At 51.2% G+C, this 21,729-nt stretch overlaps 1 protein-coding gene across 1 annotated transcript in view; it reads right to left on the bottom strand.

Annotated features, from left to right (window-relative positions):
- The window catches only part of PAPPA (pappalysin 1), a 239,630-nt gene that overhangs the window by 49,053 nt on the left and 168,848 nt on the right, over positions 1-21,729 (bottom strand). The window contains exons 11-15 of the mRNA XM_066367327.1: positions 16,335-16,448; positions 15,254-15,389; positions 12,227-12,440; positions 2,992-3,160; positions 604-787 (exon numbers count right to left, since the gene is read on the bottom strand). Of these exons, the coding sequence (XP_066223424.1) occupies positions 604-787; positions 2,992-3,160; positions 12,227-12,440; positions 15,254-15,389; positions 16,335-16,448 (817 nt within the window). The remainder of the gene's footprint in view (positions 1-603; positions 788-2,991; positions 3,161-12,226; positions 12,441-15,253; positions 15,390-16,334; positions 16,449-21,729) is intronic.

The raw sequence follows: 21,729 nt of genomic DNA on the forward strand, positions 1-21,729 counted from the left end.
CATCTCACTCATTTCCACATGTGGCCTCTTCTTCCGTAGGCCAGATGATGTCCCATTCACTCTAGTACTCCTAGCGCCTAGGCCAGGAGATGCTAGTAGATGCTTCCCAGCCACGCTCGCCAGCCAGCCTTTCTTAAAGAACAGCAGTTGGCTTTGGAGAAGGACAGGACCTGGGCTCCAATATGAACCTCGCTGTTCATAAGGTGGCCTTGGACAATTTCCTTCTCTGTGACAATGAGAATAACAATGCTACTTACCTCTTGGACTTCCTGGGCCCTAATCATGTCCAGAAGACGAGTCACATCAGTTTCAAATGTTACTCTCTTAATCTTCATTTCCTTCCTTTCTCCTTCCCTACTTTCCTCCCCCCGCCCCCCCATTTCTTCTTGCAAAATTTGCAAGATCTGAGAGGGAATTCCGCTGCCATACTGACCCACTAATTGTTCCTGGGCAGTGTACACTAGGACGAATGGCGGAAAGAAACTAGCACAAGTCAAATCCACCCGACACTTGGAGTCTGACACCCAGGAGGAGAGCCTGGGAAGAGCCACCGGGCTTCACACACGGGCAGCAGGGCGAGCCCAGCCCAAGGCCCTTCCCTACCTTTCAGCTGCGCTGGGTGACGGCACTGGAAGGAGCACTTGCTGCCAAAGGTGGTGCCCTCGAGGCAGGAGAAGGACGCGGCATAGACGTGGTGCTGGTCCGGCATGCCACAGTCCACGGGCTCGCACGCCACCTGCTTGTTCCACTTGCCCTCGGTACAGGTCACTGTGACGCTGGACCCTGTCTGGAAAGCAGAGGTGGACACAATGAATGGTGGCAGACTGCATCCCCAACCTGGGGATACACCCTTCTCCCCCAGGCGACAGCTCGGGGTCTTGTCAGGGCACCAGGAGACCAGTACTCAGTGTTTAGCTTTAGCTCGCTTTCAATCCCAACAACTGTATGAATTAGGCATTTCAGTTCCCATTTGACAGCGGCCGGAACCGAGGCTCAGACACACTCAGAGATTATCCCCAAGGGCACAGCTGGAAAGAGGCGCAGTGGAGATCTGACCCATGGGCTCCTGGCTGTTCTCTGTAGTTCCCCAGGTCATGATGCCCACGGTGTCGATGAGACACTCGAGACTCAAGACCTCTGGGGCACGGTGCCTCCTTACACACACTAGCCACACGTTAGGACACTGTCTGTCTTCCTACCTTTCTCTGGCTCTGGAGGAGGATCCAAGGAACCTATTCTAGTGTCTGGCGGACAGTGGCTGTCTGGGATCTTGCGACCCTCGATTTTTTCCGCTGTGCTTTGAGACCACGAGGGAGTCCTCTTTCTTATTTCAGTTTTCTCACTGACACTGAACCCCAGGACTGCTCTAGGAGCCACTCCCCACCCTAAAAGGTGACGGCTCAATAGTCGGGAGATGTTGATGTGGAAAAGGAGCGAGGCTGGCAAGAGTCCCAGGGTCCACAGGGATCCGGACCCGCCTGGAAGATGACAGGGGCCCATGGGTGGAAGGGCGAGGCCAGGCTGCGAGCCAAGGGAGGGAAGTGCGCCCACAGCCCTGGGGGCTTCCATTCAGGGAGGAAGCCGCTAATCCCAGGGGATTAGGGATACCAATTGCTGATCTGGGATTTTAAAAGCAAAGGACACTTCCCTCTTAAGCACACATCAAAGAGAGTCGAGGTCCCTCGCTGCCAAAACCGCCTGACTGCTTCCGCAGGAGTTCAGCCCTGCCCCGTCTGACGCACCTAGGCAGGTGTCAAACACAAGCAATCTAGAGCTTCCAGGTTGGCTCAGCTAGGTGTTCTCAGCGACGGGAAACCTGCCTCGTGTGCTTACAGCACAGCAGTGAAGCCTGCTGGCGGGGCCCTGGCAAAGGCTGCACCTACTGTCAGAGCTCTGAATCCTCAAGCTCAGGCTCCACTGCCACGGTGGCCCCCTCTCCCACGCCCACCTCAGACCTCTCAGCGACATGCCGCCATGTCTCAAATCCACTCCCTGCCGCTCCCCTCATGCAGAACGTGTCTATCCCTCATCCTTGACCGCTGTTGATGGCTTCTAAGGGCTCTCCCTGCCACCAGTCTTACTGCCAGACACAAAGCCACACTCAATTGGGCAGCCAGGGGACCACTATCAACCATGATAGGACCATGTCACTTCTTTCGACAGCTCCCCGTGGCCTTAAAGATAACTCCCAAACTTCCTGACCATGATTACAGGGCCTTATCCTGGTGGACCCTGCTTGCTCTTCCAGCCTCAGTGTCTCGGTGAGTTCAGAACACGGACACTCTGTCCGTGGCATGCCCCTTCTCACCGGCGGGCTTCCACATACCCTTCCTGCCTGTGCCCAGAACATACACTTCTTCCCTCTCCCCTTTGCCTATCTAACCTTATTCTTGGTCTTCATGTAACTTCTCCAAGGTGCTTTCCTTGAATGCTCCCGCATTTCTAACAACGCCTCACTCTTCCCTTGACAGCGCTTGTAACACTGTGTGGTCGTGACTCACTGTCTGCTCCCAGTCACCAGTCACAAAGCACCTTGAGACAAAGATCTAGGTATAACTTAGTGACTTTCCCTCTAGCTTCCAGTATAGCCCCTGGTTCCCAGTGAACAGATGTTTTGTGATGAATGAATGAATGAATGAATGAAGAATGAACATCTCATTGACAGAGGGTTCACCTCTTCCAAAAGCAGCCCATTCAATGGTAACAGAGTTCTGATTATAAAGGTTTCATTCAAAATGCTCAGCCTGCGGTCTTCCAGATTTGTAACCTACACAAAGACTCTGACAGCTGTCGTGTGGACCACTGCTCGGTAAGGAACCATTACCCTACACATTCCAAATCAGTCATTGACTCATTCGATCACCACACAGGTACTGAGTATCCACTATGTGGCAGCACTCTTTTGAATGCTGGGGTCCAGCAGAGAACATGTTGAGCACCTGGGGAGCCCTTCTGGGCGGCAGAAGGGCTGAGAGCCCAGCCCCCACACACCTGGCTCTTGATCAGCTCGTCGTCCCGCTGTATCTGCAGCACGTAGCCTGTCCAGCAGCTCACAGTGCACAGGGCCCCGTGGTAGCGGTCGCTGCTGGAGCAGTTGAGGGAGGCATTCTCCACGGACAGCTCTGGACAGTCCGTGGCCTCACACGCAAAGTGCACGCAGCTGGAGGGGAAAAATACACGAAGGTAAGAGGGAGTTTCCCCACAGGACCTCGGCACTCCACCTGGAAGACGGAGACTAGCAGCCTCCCCGCAAAACAGCAGGAGGCTGAGACTGCAGAGAGGAGAAGGAGGAGACAGAGGGGGCCGAGGGGAGGGGCTTGGGTGAGGAAGACTCTGGGGACAGCAGTCCAAGTTTACCGCGCAGAGCACAAGTTACGGAAACAGGCCAACCAGGTCTCAAATCATTGAACGCTTTGTGAGTTATTGTGCTTCCCACCTTGCAGAGCCTCAGTTTTTCCATCTGTGCATTGGGGATCATTACGATTATAGCAAGCATTCACTGTGTTTCTTCTCTGGCAGACACCGAGTGGAACGAAAGCCTCCTAGTATTTTATAGGAGTACTGATTTCCGAGGGTCATTGTGAGAATTAAATCAGATGGTTCAGGAACAGCACAGAGCAGGATTCCTGGCACAGAAGAACCCTAAATAAATTGAGTAGTCAATGATCTCAACAAACCTGTGCTTTGCTACCTCACCTCTCTGAGCTTCAATATTTGAGTGTTCTCAAATTCAGCCAATCCACAGAGCCGTGGGACTCAACTGAGGAGTTAAGTCTTTTCCTAAACTGCATAGTGACTTATGAATCATTAGGAGAGCTGTACAGAGAGACCATACCTTGCGTTTTGCTGCAACTACCATCCCAGTCTTCCTGCCAACTCAAATTCAACCTATTCTTCAAGTCTCTGGTACGGGACTCTCTCCCTGGGCCCCCAGGGGAGCTTTCCTACGGGGATCCAGCCCTCCTTTCCCTGGCGCTGTTGTGTCACGCTTCATGCCCTGAAAGCACGGGTCCTTGGTGCCCACCAGTGCCGGAATGTGTGCAGATCCTCAAGAATGGGAACAGAAATGGCGTGGCATCCCCGTGCCTGGTGACCTCCCCCCTTATATTATAGCTACACCGACACGCAGTAATATGAACGACTATTCACTGACTGCGTATTTACATGAGCTCACTCCAGTTTCCCTACAACCCTATGAGCTAAGTGTTATTCATTTTATAGCTGGAAAAATCGGGGACCGGTGAGATTAAGTTGCTTAAGTTCCCACCCAGATGTGTGGTTCCAAAGCCCTTGTGGTTAACCTCTCCCTACACTTGGACTAGAACTTCCCTGAGGGTAGAGAAAGTGCCAGTCCATCTTGGGACGCGTCCCATTGTTGATAAAAATGTCTCCCATATAGCAGACATTTCCTAACTAGCAAGAAATGAACGGTGACAGTGTCTTGTGATAACGCCTAAGCATGGCTAGAGGTTGGCAAGTTGACCCCTGGCATGGAAAGCCTCTCGGGACGTTTTCCTCCACTCTGACCTCTCTGACCGTCCACCCAACGCCTGGCAGGCACACGGTGTGCAGTTAGTTGGGTTTGTAGCCCGAGCCTGCAGGTTCTCATTTTCCTGTCCTCATCTAGGAGACAAGGAGCAACTGGAAGTCAAATCAGCTTAAGAAGAAATTCCCCATTTTTTCCCCCTTTTTGCCCATTTCAGAACACATTCCTGAAGGTTTTACAGAAGGAGCATGGTTACACACCATCGTCCTCCATCCCCTGCTCAAAAAGGAAGGTGAGAAGTAATGTGGGCGAGGTGAAGCTAACACCTCCCAGACCAGGGGTCCCCAGACTTTTTACACAGGGGGCCAGTTCACTGTCCCTCAGACCGTTGGAGGGCCAGACTATAAAAAAAACTATGAACAAATCCCTATGCACACTGCACATATCTTATTTTAAAGTAAAAAAACAAAACAGGAACAAATACAATATTTAAAATAAAGAACAAGTAAATTTAAATCAACAAACTGACCAGTATTTCAATGGGAACTATGCTCCTCTCACTGACCACCAATGAAAGAGGTGCATCTTCTGGAAGTGCGGTGGGGGCCAGATAAATGGCCTCAGGGGGCCGCATGCGGCCCACAGGCCGTAGTTTGGGGGCCCCTGTCCCAGACATATCACAAACAAACTCCTCCTTTTGCTCACATTCGCTTGGTACAAAACATGCGAAAGGCAAGCGTTCGATGTGGGTCTCAGACCCCACACTGATGCGGGCTTTGCACTCTCTGCACAACCCCCTTCCAGATGCCAATGCATGGCTGGCGGGATTCCCTGACACTTGATGGGGATATTCCGACTCTCCCTCCTTCCTGCTCCTGACAGTCTGGGCCACATGGGGACCTCGAAGAGACTGTGACTGTAACTGCAGAGTCAACATAAGGGCTTTGACACCAAACAATGCATCTGCTCACGTCCTCACATAAGCGCTGGGGGCAAGAGCCACATGGTTCCAATTTAAATAGGTTTACTCTGAGCTACCGGCTTCCACGCTGGTCTTCTGACCTGTGCCTTACAGACTGGCCGTTCTCGCCCCGCACTCCCTGGCTGTTCCCGGGCTCACGTCGGATGACTACCTAGAGAACTTGGGAAGCCCTGTCGAAGGACAAGGGATCTAAGCCTCTCTGGGCTTGGGGGCCATGCCCTTCCCCACTCTGTGTGCAGATCACAATCCTTCCTCTCAGGAAAAGGATGAACCCCCAAAAAAGTCAGTTTTCTAGAATGGAAATTGGGCTTTGCAACTGGGCACACCTGGGCCCCGGCCCCAGTTCTGCCGTTTATCATCTGCTTGGCCTTGAAAAGTTACAGAACACTCTGGGCTTCGATCTCCTCGGCTGTGAAGTAAAGGTAATGAAATGATGTAACTATCAAGATCGTCCACCGAGTGACCTGTCAACCACTCGTTAATCTATTCAATGGACTTGCCTGGGGCCTTCCTCCATGCCAGACGCTGTTCTAAGCACTGGGGAGACAGCAAAGGAGGGGACAGGGCGGGTTCCCGTCACCTGTGTCTTTGAGGAAGAAAGGCATGTGCCAGATAGAAGTCATAAAAAGCTTTGTTTAGGTCAGGATGAGAACTGAGTGACGCACGCCGTAAGAGCCGTAACGCAAAGTGAAATTAGAGCGTGTGACTGTTGTGGGGGGCAGGGAAGGACACTTCATACAGAGGTTCAAGGGCAGCCTCCATGACGAGGGAACCACGGACGAAGAAAACGATGAAAGGAAAGCCCTGCCATTGGAAGGTCTGAGACAGAGGGAGTCCCAGGCTGAGGGAAGAGCGCGTGCGAAGGGCCGGGATGGGATGGAGCTCCGTCTGTCTGCAGATCAGGACCGACGCACGGAAAGTGCTTCAGAAGCGGAGGCCCCAGGAGAAAGGGGTCTCTCTCCTCTGGCTCTTCCTGCGATGGAAGGAGGACTCCCCCTGCGTCACCGGAGCACGCAGGCTTCATGGCCGACGGGGTAGGCAGCACTGCACTGAGGAGACCAGGGCGTTTCCTGCCCCACAGGACCTCTCGGAGCCCTGAAGGAGCTAAAAGCACCTGGTGGGTTTCCAGAAGAGGCGACGGTGTGCATCATTTTCCAAACTCTGATCACTGTCTTTATGGGACATGTCTGAGGACCCGTGTCTTCCAACACACACTTTGGGGGGAGGGGTTGAAGCACTCCTGCTTTTTCAGCATATCTGTCCACAGCGGGTTTGCAGGCTTGAGAACGGGAAGAAGAGAGAGGTGAGGTGGGGCAGAGGCTGGCCCCTGTGTTTGAGCTTCATCGTTGTGTGCATCCTCACGGTAGCTCCTTGCTGTCCTGTTACCATTCCCATCATCAAGAACAGAAGACTGAAATGAGGGAGGCTAAGTTGCTTGTCCAAATGTACTCTGTGTAGACAAAATCTGTGTGGCTCTGCCTGTCTGTCCCCAAAGTCCCTGTTCCCCCCCCCCACCGCTTTCCACTTGGTTAGAAAGGGTTCCGTGAACACACTGTCCAAAAATTATAAACATTACCCCCAACTGCCCCTCCCAAATAACTCCCTGACACAGCCCTGTCATTTCTGAAACACAAAAACAAAAATTAAAACTAAGGAAAACAAAACCAAAACGCCTCTGGCTTCATAAAAAAAGGGGGAGAGGGGTTAGAATTTAATACCAGTGATAGATGGTCAATAAAAATAATTTAAAATGGCAAAATGAAGCCACTTCTCAGAAGGGAGGAAGGCAGATGATCAGAGGGCTGGGGGAAGGGACACAGGTTAATTATTAATAAAATTGTCATGTCCGGACAAAGGTGGAGGACCCTTCCTCCCATTCCCCAAGTGCAGATGCGTATGAATTTTCTTTTTTAAATCTATATTCTAACTTATTTACTCATAGACTCTAGCTCCATGTAGAGGTGAAACCTTAGATGATCTGATAGCTAAGCCCGCAACTGCTGCCCCCGTGACCACTTGAAATGCCCCCAATCGCACATAACAGAGGATGCCTGGGTCCTCCTGGAGCCAGGACACAGCAGGGCAGGAGTCGAAGGGCGGCTGAGGGCTCCTCTCCTGGCTCCATGCCCGTGACTCATGGCTTAACTCTGGTGCCCTGCGACCGAGCCGCAATTATGCCATGGGAAGTGGAGACAATAACAGGCAGGTTGTTTATAAATCATTCTGAGTTGTTCCGATGGGGACAGGGGAAAAAAATAAAAACAAAACAACTACAACAACAACAACAACGGCAACAGCAGCATGCACAAGCCTGGGAAGAGAGAAGGGAAAACGCTCTTGGCACCGAAGCGGCGGGGTCACTTGGGAAGGGAGACAGATGAGGAGTTACCACGACAGGACTGGTTTTTCTGCCTGGAAATGAGAGGAGGACGGAGGGAAGCGTCCCTAGAAGGCTCTTCTGAGCTGGAATTCTGGAAGCCAGGGGCATGGTGGGACAGAGGAGGGCTCTGTCAGCAATGTGAAGGGCAGGTGAGGGGTGAGGTGCGGGTACCAGAGGGAGGAACTCGCCCGGCCACACCAGCAGGTCACCCAGTCAGTCCCAGGGTGTCTGGTGGGACTGAGGGTCCTGGCCACTCCGGCCTGTGGGACAGGAGTGTGGAAACCTCAGATAAAAAGAAAAGATCTTTGCCCGGGAAGTCCGGAAAACTGGATTCCAAAGCCGGTTCTGGCCCGCACCGGCGAGGGGCGTCGGGTAACCCACTTCTCCTGCCCGGACCTTAGCTTTCCCAGCCTCCAGTGACAGAGCAGAACCAGAGAATCTCTTAGAGTTTCCCCAGCTTGCAGGGATCACGGTTGTAGGAGGAATAAACAACAGCGGTATGTCGTTTCAGAGCCCTTTGGAATGGAAAAAAAAAAACAGGCTTGACAATCCCAGGGACAGACAGGTATGGAGGAGCAAGAGCTCCGACAGTCGCTGCCTGGGTGTGAGCCAGGCAGCAGGGTGGGGAAGGGTCAGGTCACAGCCGGTGCTGTTGAAGGGACGCCTATGGTTGGGCACTGCACTTCCATTTGCAGGCCTGTCCCCCAGACCTGCGCCCCCCTGTAGACATCCCGAGAGAAGTTCCATGGGGGGCTGGAGAAGCTGGGCGAGCATGTGGACAGCAGTCGGGGGCCTGTGATCTCTGGCCATGAGCGGCTTCATTCTGGGCTCCAAATCTTCCGTATGAATTTTATACATTCAACGAGGAGGGTATTCCACGCGTGGGCCCCTTCTGTCCGTGCATGGGCTCCGGGAACGCCGGGCCCTAGCCTGGGGCACATACCCCGATCGCAGAGTCCCCCCTGCTGGAAGGACTAATCTGACCTCGGGAAGGATGTCTCTCCTCTGAAAGCTGGCCCTCTAAGAGTTAGTTCCCTCTGACAGCTGCCTCTCCCTGGATGGGCTAGCATGGAGAAAGTGGGAAGAATGTGAGGTGGAGGAAGAAAGAATGCAAAATGGAACACGGGCAGGAGAAGGGAAGGAAAGAAAGAAAAAAGGAAGGAAAGAAAAATGAAGGAAGGAAGAAAGGAAGGGGGGAAGGAAGGGAAGGAGAGAAGAAAGAGAAGGAAAAACGTTTCTTGTCTGAACACATGGCCCACTGAATTTTATAGTACAGTGCTCCATCTCTGCTTAGAACCATGAGGATAGAGGCGGTGTGTGTGTGTGTGTGTGTGCGCGCGCACATGCGTGTGAGATAGACACACTGGAGCCTCAATCCATGATTGTTGCTTTTCCTCATTGAAAAGGCCTCTTAACTCCCTCACCACCATTGCTACACCCCCTCCCCCATCCCGACCCCTTCCTCTAACTCTGTGTAGAGCTGGGGTTTGGCCCAGAATTCCACAACTGGACCTTTTGTTTGAAACCTGATCCTGTTTTCTTGGACCTCTAAATTTATTCCCAGTCCTGTAGGGGGACTGGAGGCCCTTAGATCTAGGTCAGGACACAGTACCTGAATGGATGTGGGGTGGTGATGCTTCTCTCGGGGCAGCCCACTAGGTACCCAGCTGCTCTCAGGAACAGAGAAAGAACAGGAGCCCAGAGAAGGGGAGCAAGAAGAGAAAATGAGAAAGCATGGGTGGGGAGGGAGGAGAGGAAGGGGTGCGGGAGAGGGAGGAGAGGAAGGGGTGCGGGAGAGGGGCGGGAGGGGAGAAACACCGCTGGGAGTAGTGGCATGTTTCTACCACAAGCTGGAATCTGTAAAGAAGCGATGCTGTTTACCTTGGTGTTTTGAGAACGAAGGGAAACATCCCCTGGCTTTTCACAGTTGCTGCTTAGTTTTCATTTCTCTCCTCCTGTTTGTTGGTCTTAGTGCATTTGCACATTTGCACAGTCCTACCTATTTGGGTAACTGCCTTTTCAGTTTCCCAAGAGCAGCCGATGTCCTTCCCCAGCCACCCTCCTCCGCAGGCGTTCAGGAGGGGGTCCTGGCTCCCCACAGCCTTAGCCTGGCAAGGGGGGTGGGCTCTGGCTGTCCCAGCAGGCTCCCAGCTCAGGGCCGAGCCCGTAGAGCCCCTCGGGACTGCATCTTTAGCACCTGACTGTTTCCCTGCCTACATGCTCACAGGAGAGCAGCTGTGCAAAGTCCTCTTTTCTCCCAGACGGATGGACAGATGTTCCTCGCTCTGGTGGGCAGAATGTGGCTTTTAGGGGCTGGCCAAGCAGGGTTTGGCCTCTGACTGTCTGGATGGCCTCGACTCACTCCCTCTGTCCATACTTCCCAGGACATGTGATAATAAAATAAGATAGCAAAACAATAAGGCCCTGGCTGGGTAGCTCAGTCAGAACGTTGTCCTGGCATGCCAAGGTTGTGGATCCGTCCTGGTCAGGGCACGTAGGAGCCACCAGTGAGTGCGCGAAGAAACAGAACAAATCGATCTCTCTCCCCCTCTCTGTCTCCCCTTTCCTCTCTTTCTCAAATCAATTCAAACACTTTTTTAAAAATAAATAAAATAATAAATGTCAGTCCTTTCCTCTTCCCTTGTGCCTCTCCTATCTCCTGGGAATCACAGACCCTTAGCACTGGAGAGAACCACAGAAGTCATCCAAGACATCATCATTTCATAGGTGGGGAAACCGAGGGCCAGAGAGAAGGAGTGACTGGCTCCCAGTCAGATCACCGGTCAGACAGGACAATGCTCGCCCCCCCTCAGTGTTCTTCAGCCAGTCAAAGAACTCCACAAGTACGTATCGACTGGTTTGTTTCAGAGGTTAAAACCTTCTTACGGTTTACTTCGGGCACGGAAATTGTTCATGAAGGACTCGGAGGAGCCAGTGCCGGCCTCAGTCTGTGCCAGCTTGTGGCCGGCGTGGGCCCCTGGGTGAGGACGGGAAGCATTGTGGGAAAGGTTCATGCATTTGCATTTTCCATCCACATTGTTTCCCTGGGTTCTCAGAATTGACTTATTTTTATAGTCTGGAGAGCCAGGGATGAAAAAAAGCCCTCTTAGGGTGAACTATAACAATGAGTGATATTTAAGGAGCTCTCTGGCCTCCAAAGGATTGCAACAGACTTTGCACAACAAGAAGCCAGAGACAGTGGGTGCAGAGCAATGTGGGTTTTGCAACCACCTTTTGTGTTCTCTGTGGCAGCAGGGGCGTGGGAAAGGCTGGGGGCCCCCTGCCCCTGCTCTCTCCCCTCCTCACCCGCAGGTGTATCAGGCAGGGCTGCCTCGCCTTTCCAAGGGCCCCCCTCTCAGGGAGCCCACGGAGACCCCCAACTCTTTCTCCTTCTGGATCTCATACAAACATGAGAGATGCTGTGTGCCTGGACCGGTCCTTCCCCCGTTGGGGCCCTGGGATTTTAGAGGGTACCAAAGTTTGGACACTTCTGATGTCCCAGGCAGTCTCTGAGGCTGCTTCCGGCTCTCACCTCGAGAACCCTCCGCAGAATTCCGCACTGAAAAGGGCCGCCATCGTGGGGAGATAAATGTTCTTTATTAATGCATTGTTGTTGCATGGCGCCTGTTTGCAAGAGCACCGTCATCTCAGCGCCCCCTTTAGCCCCCATGAACACCCTATCGGGTAGATATTATCATCCGTTTATCCCAACATAGAACACTGCGACCAAGAACAGTGAAGGACAGTTCGTGGACACGCCATCAGGAAGGGGCAGATTCGGATCCAGCACAAGGACTACCAGAGCTCCTGTTCTGTCCGGGAAACACCGTCCTCTCTCAGCCCTAAACTAGGTTCACTAACGGATGCCTGGTCCCAGCGTAAGGAAGCTACGTGAGGCAGCTCCACACCAGGCTTGGAGGAGACAGAGATTTCCCCATCACTGCAACGCAGTGACCTGGGGTGGGACGAGTAAGAGGCTCCCTCCCTCCCCCTCAATTTCAGAGGCTTATGCCTCCTGTCTGTGCTTAGGAAGCAGAACAGTCCAGTACTTCAGAGCTGAAAGCGAGCTAATCCACCTGCCCTCTCTTTGTTCAAATGGGGATGTTGAGGTCCAGAGGAAGAAAGCAATGTTTCCAGGGTCACCTTGCAAACCACCCTCAGCTCTGTCGCTGCAAGCCAGAGGAAGGGGGTCCTCTTCCCACCACCCATCCCTGCCTCCCTGCCTCACCCTTGGAAATCAGGCCCAAAGGCACAGCTGACCAGAGCCCAGAAGGAGGAGACGGGAGACGCCCCCAGATTTTCACAGCAGTACACATGCCGACCCCGTCTCCACTTGGCTACAAAATGGTCCAGGGCGAGCGGCCCCAGGGTGCCTTACCTCTGCTCAGCAGAGCTGTAGGTCTCCCCTCTCTGGCAGCTGCTCAGGGTGACAGGGTCAAAGCTGTCGAAGGAGCGGAGGGCCACCCCCGAGATGGCGACCAGGGGTGAACTGAAGCTCACACGTACCGCCTGGCTGTGGTAGAAGGGCTGGCTGAGGTCATGGACCACAGGGATAATCAGGGGATTGTTCCTGCAGCTCAGGACGTGGAGGCCTGTCAGGGGAGACAGAGGGCCGGGGCCAGGCTCATTACTCAAGGCCAGTCACGCCCTCCCCAACGGGCCCTTCCCGAAGCCCCCGGGCCCTTTCATGTTGCTGCACAAAAGCACCATTGGGTGGCCGGTGGGGATTTTGAGTTTGATTGAAAGTTTCTTTGTCTGCTTTTTTCTCTTGGTTCCAAATCTGTCCACCCCCCTTGCCTCCCTGCCCCCCGAGCTTTCCCTTTACCTAGCGCTCACGGCCCCTCTCCCCACCCCCAAAGGGCCACCCCTCAGCCCAGCGTCCCGGGCCCACTCTCTCCTCCCTCCCACATTGCATTAGGGCCTCATGGTCTGAGTTGCCAGTTTTCAGGCTGCCTTCCCAGAAAGAGTTCACAGCAACAGGTACTCATTTTAAATCTAGGAACCTGCGAGTGGCCCTGTGAGGAAGTAAGGGCCTCAGTGACCATTGTGTGGACAGGAGACCGAGACTCCTGAGCAGGAAATGGCTCTCCAGGGGGACCCAGGACAGCCCTCGATAAAACGTCCAGGTAGAAGCCAAGCTTGCCTCACTCAAAAACCCTCTAGGACAGGGAGCTGGTTCCCAGGCTTCAGGATGGAAGGGAGAGGGCAGGGAGGAAAGGGCGCATCCCGAAGGGGAGGGGAGGGAGTGATGGGCGGAGTTGGAGCCGTGGAGTGATCCAGCTTTGGTGCTGGTGGACCCTGGTTTAATTCTGGTGCTAGCCACTTCCTTATTGTGTGACTCCAGCCAACCTTCGCACTCAGTGTCTGTGTCTAAACAGTGGGAGAGTCCTGCCTGACCAGGCGGTGGCGCAGTGGATAGAGCGTCAGACTAGGAGGCGGAGGACCCAGGTTCGAGACCCCAAGGTCGCCAGCTTGAGCGCAGGCTCATCTTGGTTTGAGCAAAGCTCACCAGCTTGGACCCAAAGTCACAGGCTCCAGCAAGTCACAGTCCCTAACAATGAACACCCTCAGTGAGTAGAAAACCATCTGAGGAAGGGTGATGGAAGGCAGTGCTTCTTGGGGGCCACAGGAGATTCTAAGGCTCTCAAAGCATCGGCTTACCTGGAGCCAGAAGGTGGTCTGAATCACCTGGGAGTACGGGTAGCTGATGGTGCAAGGATACCAGGCGTGCTGGGAAATGCCCTCACTGAGGGCAAGGGGTTACTCGGTCTACTGAAGGCCCACGGTCAAGGCACATATGAGAAAGTAATCAATGAACAACTAAGGAACCGTAACGAAGAATTGATGTTTCTCATCTCCCTGCCTTCCTGTTTGTCTGTCCCTATCTGTTCCTCTCTCTCTGACTCTCTCTCTGTCTCTGCGACCAAATAAACCCAAAACAAAACAAAACAAAAACCAATGGGGAGTCCTGACCATGTCCAGGCAGGCCTGCTAGGTTGGGCGTGAAGCTCCTGGTCCGGCGGACCCTCCTGTGGGCCCCTCTCTTGGAGCTGCCGAGCTTCGGCAGGGGATGCCCAGATGCTGAGGACAGAGCACGGGGACCGCTGGGGAGGGACAGGGATGTGTGGACATCTCGGGCACCACGTAGCAGGATCTGAAGAGCTTCCCTGGAACGGGATGTTTCCTCACTCTGCCGAAAACCTCTGCTCAGGACCTGGCTGGCGTCCGCTTTGCCTGGACAGCTATGAAAATATTTGCTTCCCACTTAGGGAAATTTACCAGGAATCCAGATAAGTCCAGAGGGGTTTTCTTTCTCTTCCTTATTAGGATGTTCCCCCATTGCCTTTCAAACTAACTAAATAAGTAAACATAAAAACGAAACAACAACAACAACAACCACAAAAGCCCTCCCTGCTGCCTTGGCTTCTGCTTGACCCTGGATTGGCCCCGGCTTTGCCTCCTTCCCAGGGGTCTTTGGAATCTGCTCCCTGGGGAACGGTGTGGGCACTGCTCTGAGGCCTGGGCTTCGGTGCCAGCCTGCAATTCCAAACACCTGGCATGGCTGTATTGGAAATGCGAGGGCAGGCAATACAGCACATCCTTAGTGCCAGGCCGTGTGCTAGGCACAGGTCACAACAGTCTCGAGGCATATCTTATTTAATGTCTGCGTTTAAAATGGCATCATTGTCCCCAATGTGCATGAGGGAAGGTGGCAGTCTAATGGGGCCCGGGGGGTGGAGGGAATGGCTCACATTTTCCTGGTGGGTGAGTGGCAGGGCCAGGATTCAGAGCCTGGCTAACAGCTGGGGGGGGGGGGGCTGTCCTGTGGCTTGTGTCTCATGTGGATATGTAGAGGCCGGTGGTACCAGTGACAACTCCAGCCCTTGTTCCGGGGCAGCTGACTCCTCACTTGCCTTCCTGCCCCTGAATCAGGCCTTTTCTGGTTCTTACTCCCATGAATGAGTGTGGAGCTCAGAGTGGAACATGGTTGGTACTTGGGGGCCATGCACAGGCACCGCTGGCTAGAGGGTAAAGAGCTTCTGCCATGCGACCTGGGGTCTCTTTGGGTGTGAGGTTCTGAGATGTATAGTGGGAAACGGCCTTTGCTCCGTCTCCTCCCTAGGGCCTTCTGAGGGTCATATGAGATGCTGAGCTTCAAGGTGTCCGGGGAGGGAGCTGCTGAAGGGAGGCCCTTCACACGGACCCCTACCTCCGTTCGTACCCGTCAGATTCAGGCTTCTTTAGATACACAATCGTATCCTGACGTGAAGGCAAGCAGAACGTCAGCGAGAACAGACGGGAGGAAGGCGGAGGAAGCGCTCACGCTCGGTCGGCTCCCACAACCACCAAGGGCAGACTGGAACCAGGTGCCCGGAGCAAGTCCGGCCCCAGGGGACGTGCTCACCTAGATCGTGGCTCTGATCTCTGGTGTCAAACAGCTGAACGCTGATGGTTTCCTGCTTTTGGTCTCCATAATAGGTCCCATCTGTCACCAGGTGGACGATGACAGCTGCAGCAACCATCGGCTGAGAAAAGTATGCCTGAAATGCACATGACAGAAGGGGGTCGCTCACGTCCTCTGTCCCTTGGTGGAGAAGCAGCCACAGGGCAGGGGTTTCAAGGGAGAATCTTCTATTTCAGTGACTAGATTACCCATCATGGCTCCATGACAGGAACTGGGAGACAGGGAAACCTTGCAGTGAAGAGCAGAGTCTCTGAGATCAGAAACTCAGTTCCAGTCTCAGCTCTGCTCCTTCTGAGACGTTCCCTGCTGGTGTTCCGGGGCGGCTGTGCTGCCCTGGGCCCCGTTCCCTCCACTCTAATGGGAGGGTTAAGTAAAGAACCGAATCGCAGGGTGACTATTAGGTTCAGTAGGAAAATGGGATTAAAGTGTCTGGGACGAACTAAAGCCACAAAAAAATGGTACTGTTATTATTCCTCATGTCTCCATGCTAACCTCTGTACTTGGCACCGAGGAGACAAAGCTAAGAAAGACATTAGCCTTGCATTTCTGCAGACTATGGAGTTCAGTTAGGTGACTGGCACACACACCAAAACTCAATACAATCCACAGTCCCTAGGAAGACGGGCTCATAGACAGCAATGTAATACCACGTGACAAATGCCTTCTAACAGATGACCAAACACGTGGAGGGCTGGAAGGAAGGGAATAGTTGCCTTTCTCTGGGGAGCTCACTAAAGGTGTCAGGGAAGACAAGACCATTGTAAAAGGTCTTGAACAACGCACGGAGGCTCCAGGCAGACAAAGGTATCCAAAACTCTGCCCAAGCAAGAATGACTGAAGGGTACTTCACAAGCACTGAAGGGATTCCATTTCAGGAAGCATCCTACCCCTAAGTGTTCTGCTCCCCGTCCCTAACAATGAACACCCTCAGTGAGTAGAAAACCATCTGAGGAAGGGTGATGGAAGGCAGTGCTTCTTGGGGGCCACAGGAGATTCTAAGGCTCTCAAAGCATCGGCTTACCTGGAGCCAGAAGGTGGTCTGAATCACCTGGGAGTACGGGTAGCTGATGGTGCAAGGATACCAGGCATGCTGGGAAATGCCCTCACTGAGATCGATCACCTTGGTTCGACACACCTAGAAAAGAGAAAGAGAAACAAATATTGCGGAAGGTCGCGGGGGTCGAACTCAATTCGGTTTGATAAAACTTCTGCTATCTACATATTTTGTCTGCGACACCCTAGGAAGAAACAGGGATGAAAGGACAAGAGTCTATTCTGGAAGCCTAAATTCTACCTGGAAGAGGAAATCCTCAGTGCTATTAAGGAAAAAACAGACAACATGTTTCGGTGGTAGAGTCAATTGAGAGAGTAATTCTTATGGGAACACACCCCAGAGGAGTTGATGTTTGAGCTGGGTTTGGAAGAATAAGGTAGAGATAAGGGGAAGGGCATTGCAGGTAGAGGGAACAGAAGCAGGAGTTCAGAGGAAATCAGAAGTTCAGAAAGGTTAAGTTGTTATAAGCTGCCTGGAGAATGTGGCAGGAAAATAGACTGCTGAATACCAAGCAGAGCCCTTTAGAATAAATCTGTAAATTGTGCTTAGGGCTATATTGACAACAGAGCAAGACTATGTAGTATCAGCACTTGCTTCCCCCGAAGAAAATCAGCTCCATCCCTTCATATAGATGTACGTAAACACATATATACAGACACAAACCCATATACACACATTCATTCTCAATGGTAGATACACTGAACAGTGTTAAAAGAAACACAAAGTGTGTACAGTCAAGTGGAATTATTCAAACAAAAAGAAATAGCGGTTTTGTGTGTATCCAAATGTCATTTCATTCACTGGCTCATTCATTCATTCATTCATTCATTCAAATAATACTCCCTGAGTCACTGCTATTTTCCCAGTCCTGTGAGACAAGATGATGGACAAGCCCGATCGTGGAGTTTAGAGAGATGGCATGTGCAGATTTCCATCAAGTGATCACACATGCCTGAACAACTGTAAACTGTAGAACAGAAAAGGGCTACAGAGGAAAAGCATAGGAAGAGCTGAGTTGTTCCTGTGATTGGTCAGAATGTTCAGAGGAGGTCATCCCAAATGAGTGCTTTTCCTCTGAGCTTGAACATGGCTCCTCTCTCTACACCTCCCCGTGAATTTGGGCCTGTCATTCCACATCTGCAGGTCTCAGACTTTTTTACGTGAGGCAGACCTAGGGAGGATCAAGACATTCAAAGATCAAGCATATCCATCCCATCAATATCTGTAGTAGCAAAAGACCAGAAATGGTTTATATGTTCATCCTTTAGGGACTCGATGCATAAAAATATAACATAGTCACATAATGGGATTCTATAAACAAAAGAATACTAAGAGGACTGAATGAGATTCCTATCCAGGGAGGATAGTAACAATATTTAATACCTGTTCAGTATGGGTCCTGGCCGAACAAAACCAGAGCCCTATTCATTAGTTCATAGACATCAACTTAGAGAGACTGCAAAAATATAACACTGAGTAAATTAAGAAGAATAAGACCTAAGTGAGTAAGTACATTTTGATGTCATTTATAAAAATCACACAAAGCAAGATTATACCCACAGATTCATATAAATGAGAGTAGAATGACTAAAAATGGAGTGGAAAAGTTAGACATCAAATTCACTAATCAAAGTCAATATAAAGTCCTTGGCTGCACTATAATCTACAACTGCAAGCATCTAACACCAGGTGTTCCCCACACCTTTCATGCAATTTCCCTTAATGTGAACAGGTTCATCAACTCATCCTTGAAAGCTCCAATAAAGGGAGAAGGTTGTGTAACCAACTTTGGAGAATCCCACATTCGCCCAAGAGTTCTTCAAAGGTGAGTCGGCTTTGGATTTAAGGAGACCTGGTTCTGGTCTGAGCTTCCTCAAAATGGGCGATTGTGGACTAGTGACCTCATCCCTTTGGACTTCGGGTTTATCTTTCACATTTGAATGTTGGATGACGTCATAGGTTGTCCAGGTATCACCTGTGAATTCCTGGGGTTCCTTGGAGGTGTCAGCCTGGGGGTGGGCTCAGGATTAGGGGAGGAGAAATATGCTTAGTTTCTGCTCCGACAGTTTCAACCAGAGCATCATCTGTTTCAGATATCCAGCTGCCTTGTAAATTTCATTTATGAAAAGAGCTTTCAAAACATTGGAAAGAAATTGAAACGTGCATCGCTGAAGTTTTCCTTCCCCCCTCCCCAAGGCACCAGCGGATCCTGTAACTACCGTCTTGGTTTTCTGAATGCCACAGGTAACTTCTTAGGGAGAGGGAAGGTGCCACGAATTAGGTGATGGCTTCAGCTATTCGGATCTGCACAAGCCTAACACCCAGGAGACTAGGGTAAAACGCAGTTCCATTAATGGGCTGGAAGACGTTTTCAAGTTTATTTACTTTTCTCAAAAACGACTGGGAAGAGAAGCCTAGGCAGATCTGCCCCGGGATTGTGTTACATTTTACAGCAGTGCAAGACTCTGCATAAACTAGCTATGGCATTTGCAATCCAGGCCAGCAATTTGACATGTATCATTTTGAAATTCTTTTCCCCTGTGTTCTTAGCTGCCTGTCCCCCAGCAAAGCACGCTGGAGCACATCTCTGGAGGGCTGGAGTGTGCGTGTTTGTGGGGGGTGCTTATCTCTGCATCTTAAGCATTCATGGTCAGAGAAATCGACCAAGCCCTCTTACTGCTTAAATACAATTTCCTCTTATCTCATCCACCCTATCAGCACTAAATGGGGCGTTAGAAGAACATGCTGCTGTTATTTTATTCTCCTGTTTTCCTATTTAGTTTTGTGCTTGTCCCGGGCTGGTTGGGATCCTGGGACAGTTAAAGTAGATCAGAGAGGAAACAAATAAATCCAGCTGAACCTTAGCCCAAAGCCCCAGTTGAACTTAAAACCATCTATGTACCTAGGGAGTTGTGTGTGTGTGGGGGGGGGGGGGGTGGAAGCTTGCAGGGGAGCAAACACTCACAGCCTCCTGCTTTCATAGACCTTGCATGGATCACTCATTCAGCAGCCGTTGACTGAGGGTGCATGGTACACGGTGCTCCAAAGCCCTGGGAGCAAGAGTTCACGGCCACAGGACTGGTCTTGAAGGATGCAGTATGATCCCAAGGTAACTAATTCTATGGGGATGCTCTGTTCTCATCTGCCCCCCCCCCCCTTTTTTGTACCTTCCAAAAAAAAGCAAACCCAACTCCATGAAGTATCACTGAGCAATGCAGACTTTACTGAATACTCTGTGGGGCTGGAGGCAGCATAGCCTCATCACGCTCCGTGAGGATTCGAGCTTTCCCACCAACACCCTGAGCTCCTTTTGCTCATCAGCTCCCTTCCTCCAGTTTCTCAACAGGTCACTGGCTCCAGTGACCTTCCCAATCGCTTCCAACCTTCACCCCCTTCTGTATCTGTACATCTCTGAAAACTCATGCAGAACCGCTCTGCATCCCCTTAGTCTCGATTCTTATACACACAAATCTTCATGATGATGCCAAGGGCTCTACCCAGCCCCCAAGGCCCACAGACGCCAGGGGGTTGAACATAGAAACTTTGTACTGTCTTTGTCATGTTGGCGTGAACAGGACCTGACCCTTCCCTTCATGTCACTCACTGTCCTATGGCACACATCAAGGGGGCTCTAAAAACATCTGCAGCCTCTAGGCTTGAGATAAAGAGGAGGTTTCCTGCAGCTGAAACCTATCTTTCTGCATTGCCCACTTCCATGGTCACTGTAGTATCATGTACAATGGCCAAGATGTGGAAACAACCTAACTGCCCATGACAGATAGATTGATAAACAAAATGGTGTATAACATACATACAATGGAATGTTATTCAACCGTAAAAAAGAAGGAAATCCCGTCTGGTGAGCCAATCTGAATGACCCTTGAGGACATTGTGCTCAGTAAAAGAAGGCAGTCACAAAGGACAAAGACCACGTGAGTTCCCTTACACTGGGTATCTAAAATATAGAGTCAAATTCATAGAATCAAAGAAGGGAATGGTGGTGGCCAGGGCCTGCAGGAGGGGGGAAAAGAAGTTGCCAGTCAATGGCCATAAAATCTCAGTTAAGCAAGCTGAATAAGTTCTAGAGATCTGATGTACAACATTGCGTGTACCTACAATCAATACTGCATTGTACACATAACAAGGCGGTGAATCTCTTGCTAAGCATTTTATCACAATAAAATGAAATAAAACAAATATTATTTTGAACGATTAAAATACTGATGTTCATGAAATGAATGAATACATCAATACTTAAACAAGCTAGTGGAAGGGGAAGGGAAACTCCCGTACTGCTGCTAGATAAAGAAGAGCTGTAGCTGGGCTGGCAAGCACCCTCACTTGGGTCTTGTCGGGGATGGAGACGGACTTTCCAGCCTCCCCTTCATTACTTTATGGACAGAGAACTCAGTCTCTCTTATGGATGTCCAATTCACCTTTGGACAGTTCTTCCCAACAGCCAGGGGGGAGACACCTGGCTGCACTTTCTCCTACTCTTTTCGAGAACTTGAAAACAGGTTGTCTACTGAGATGATTCCTTTTTCCCGTGACCAAGGAAGGCAGGGGTTTTGCACAATATAACACAGGAAGTCAGTGGCAAAATTGTTATGCAAAGGACCATTTTGATGCCCTTTCCGCGTCTATGTTCTGCATCCTCTCAATCCTACCTTTCTAGGATAGAACCATCTCCAGGGAGAATTCTCCCTCTTCCCCCAAGAATTCATGGCACAAGTAGCAGACAAGAATTCTGGCCCCGTGCCTCTCTCTTTTCCGAGAAACCCAAGCCTAGGTCTTCGGTGGAGGTTGAACAGCTCGTTGCCTCTTATCACCATCTCAGCACCTGTAGGAACCAAGGAGCAAGCATCTCCTCTTTCCGCGTTGGCCTTCAGAGGGGCCTCTTCTCTTTAGCAGAATCCCTTAGACTCCATCGTCTTCAGAGAAGCCTGCTTATTTCAATTACCACCCATGGGAAATAGGAAACGTGGTCACTTGTGACTGTGTCACTTTATTAGCTGGACATCGGTTTTCCCATCTGTGAAAAGTACTACTTGTATGAAATAATCTCTAAGTGCCCCAGCTACTTAAGGACCCAGACAGTAATTAACACCCACCAACGGTCGCATGGTAACAATATATTTTAACCCTCATAATCACTCTGCGAAGTTGCAACCATCATCCCATTTTTCTGATGAGGACATGAGGCCCGGAGGCTTTAAATAACTCTTTCAAGGTTGTATATACAGTTGTGTATGAACCTGGATCCCTGGGATTTCAAGTTCTGTGTATTCAATCACCAAGCACCATGACTGCTGCTTGTCCTGGTCAAAGCCTCCACTTCCTCGGATGGAGAAGAGAGAACCAA

Source organism: Saccopteryx leptura, chromosome 2, assembly GCF_036850995.1.
Source record: "Saccopteryx leptura isolate mSacLep1 chromosome 2, mSacLep1_pri_phased_curated, whole genome shotgun sequence".
Taxonomy (NCBI): Eukaryota; Metazoa; Chordata; class Mammalia; order Chiroptera; family Emballonuridae; genus Saccopteryx; species Saccopteryx leptura.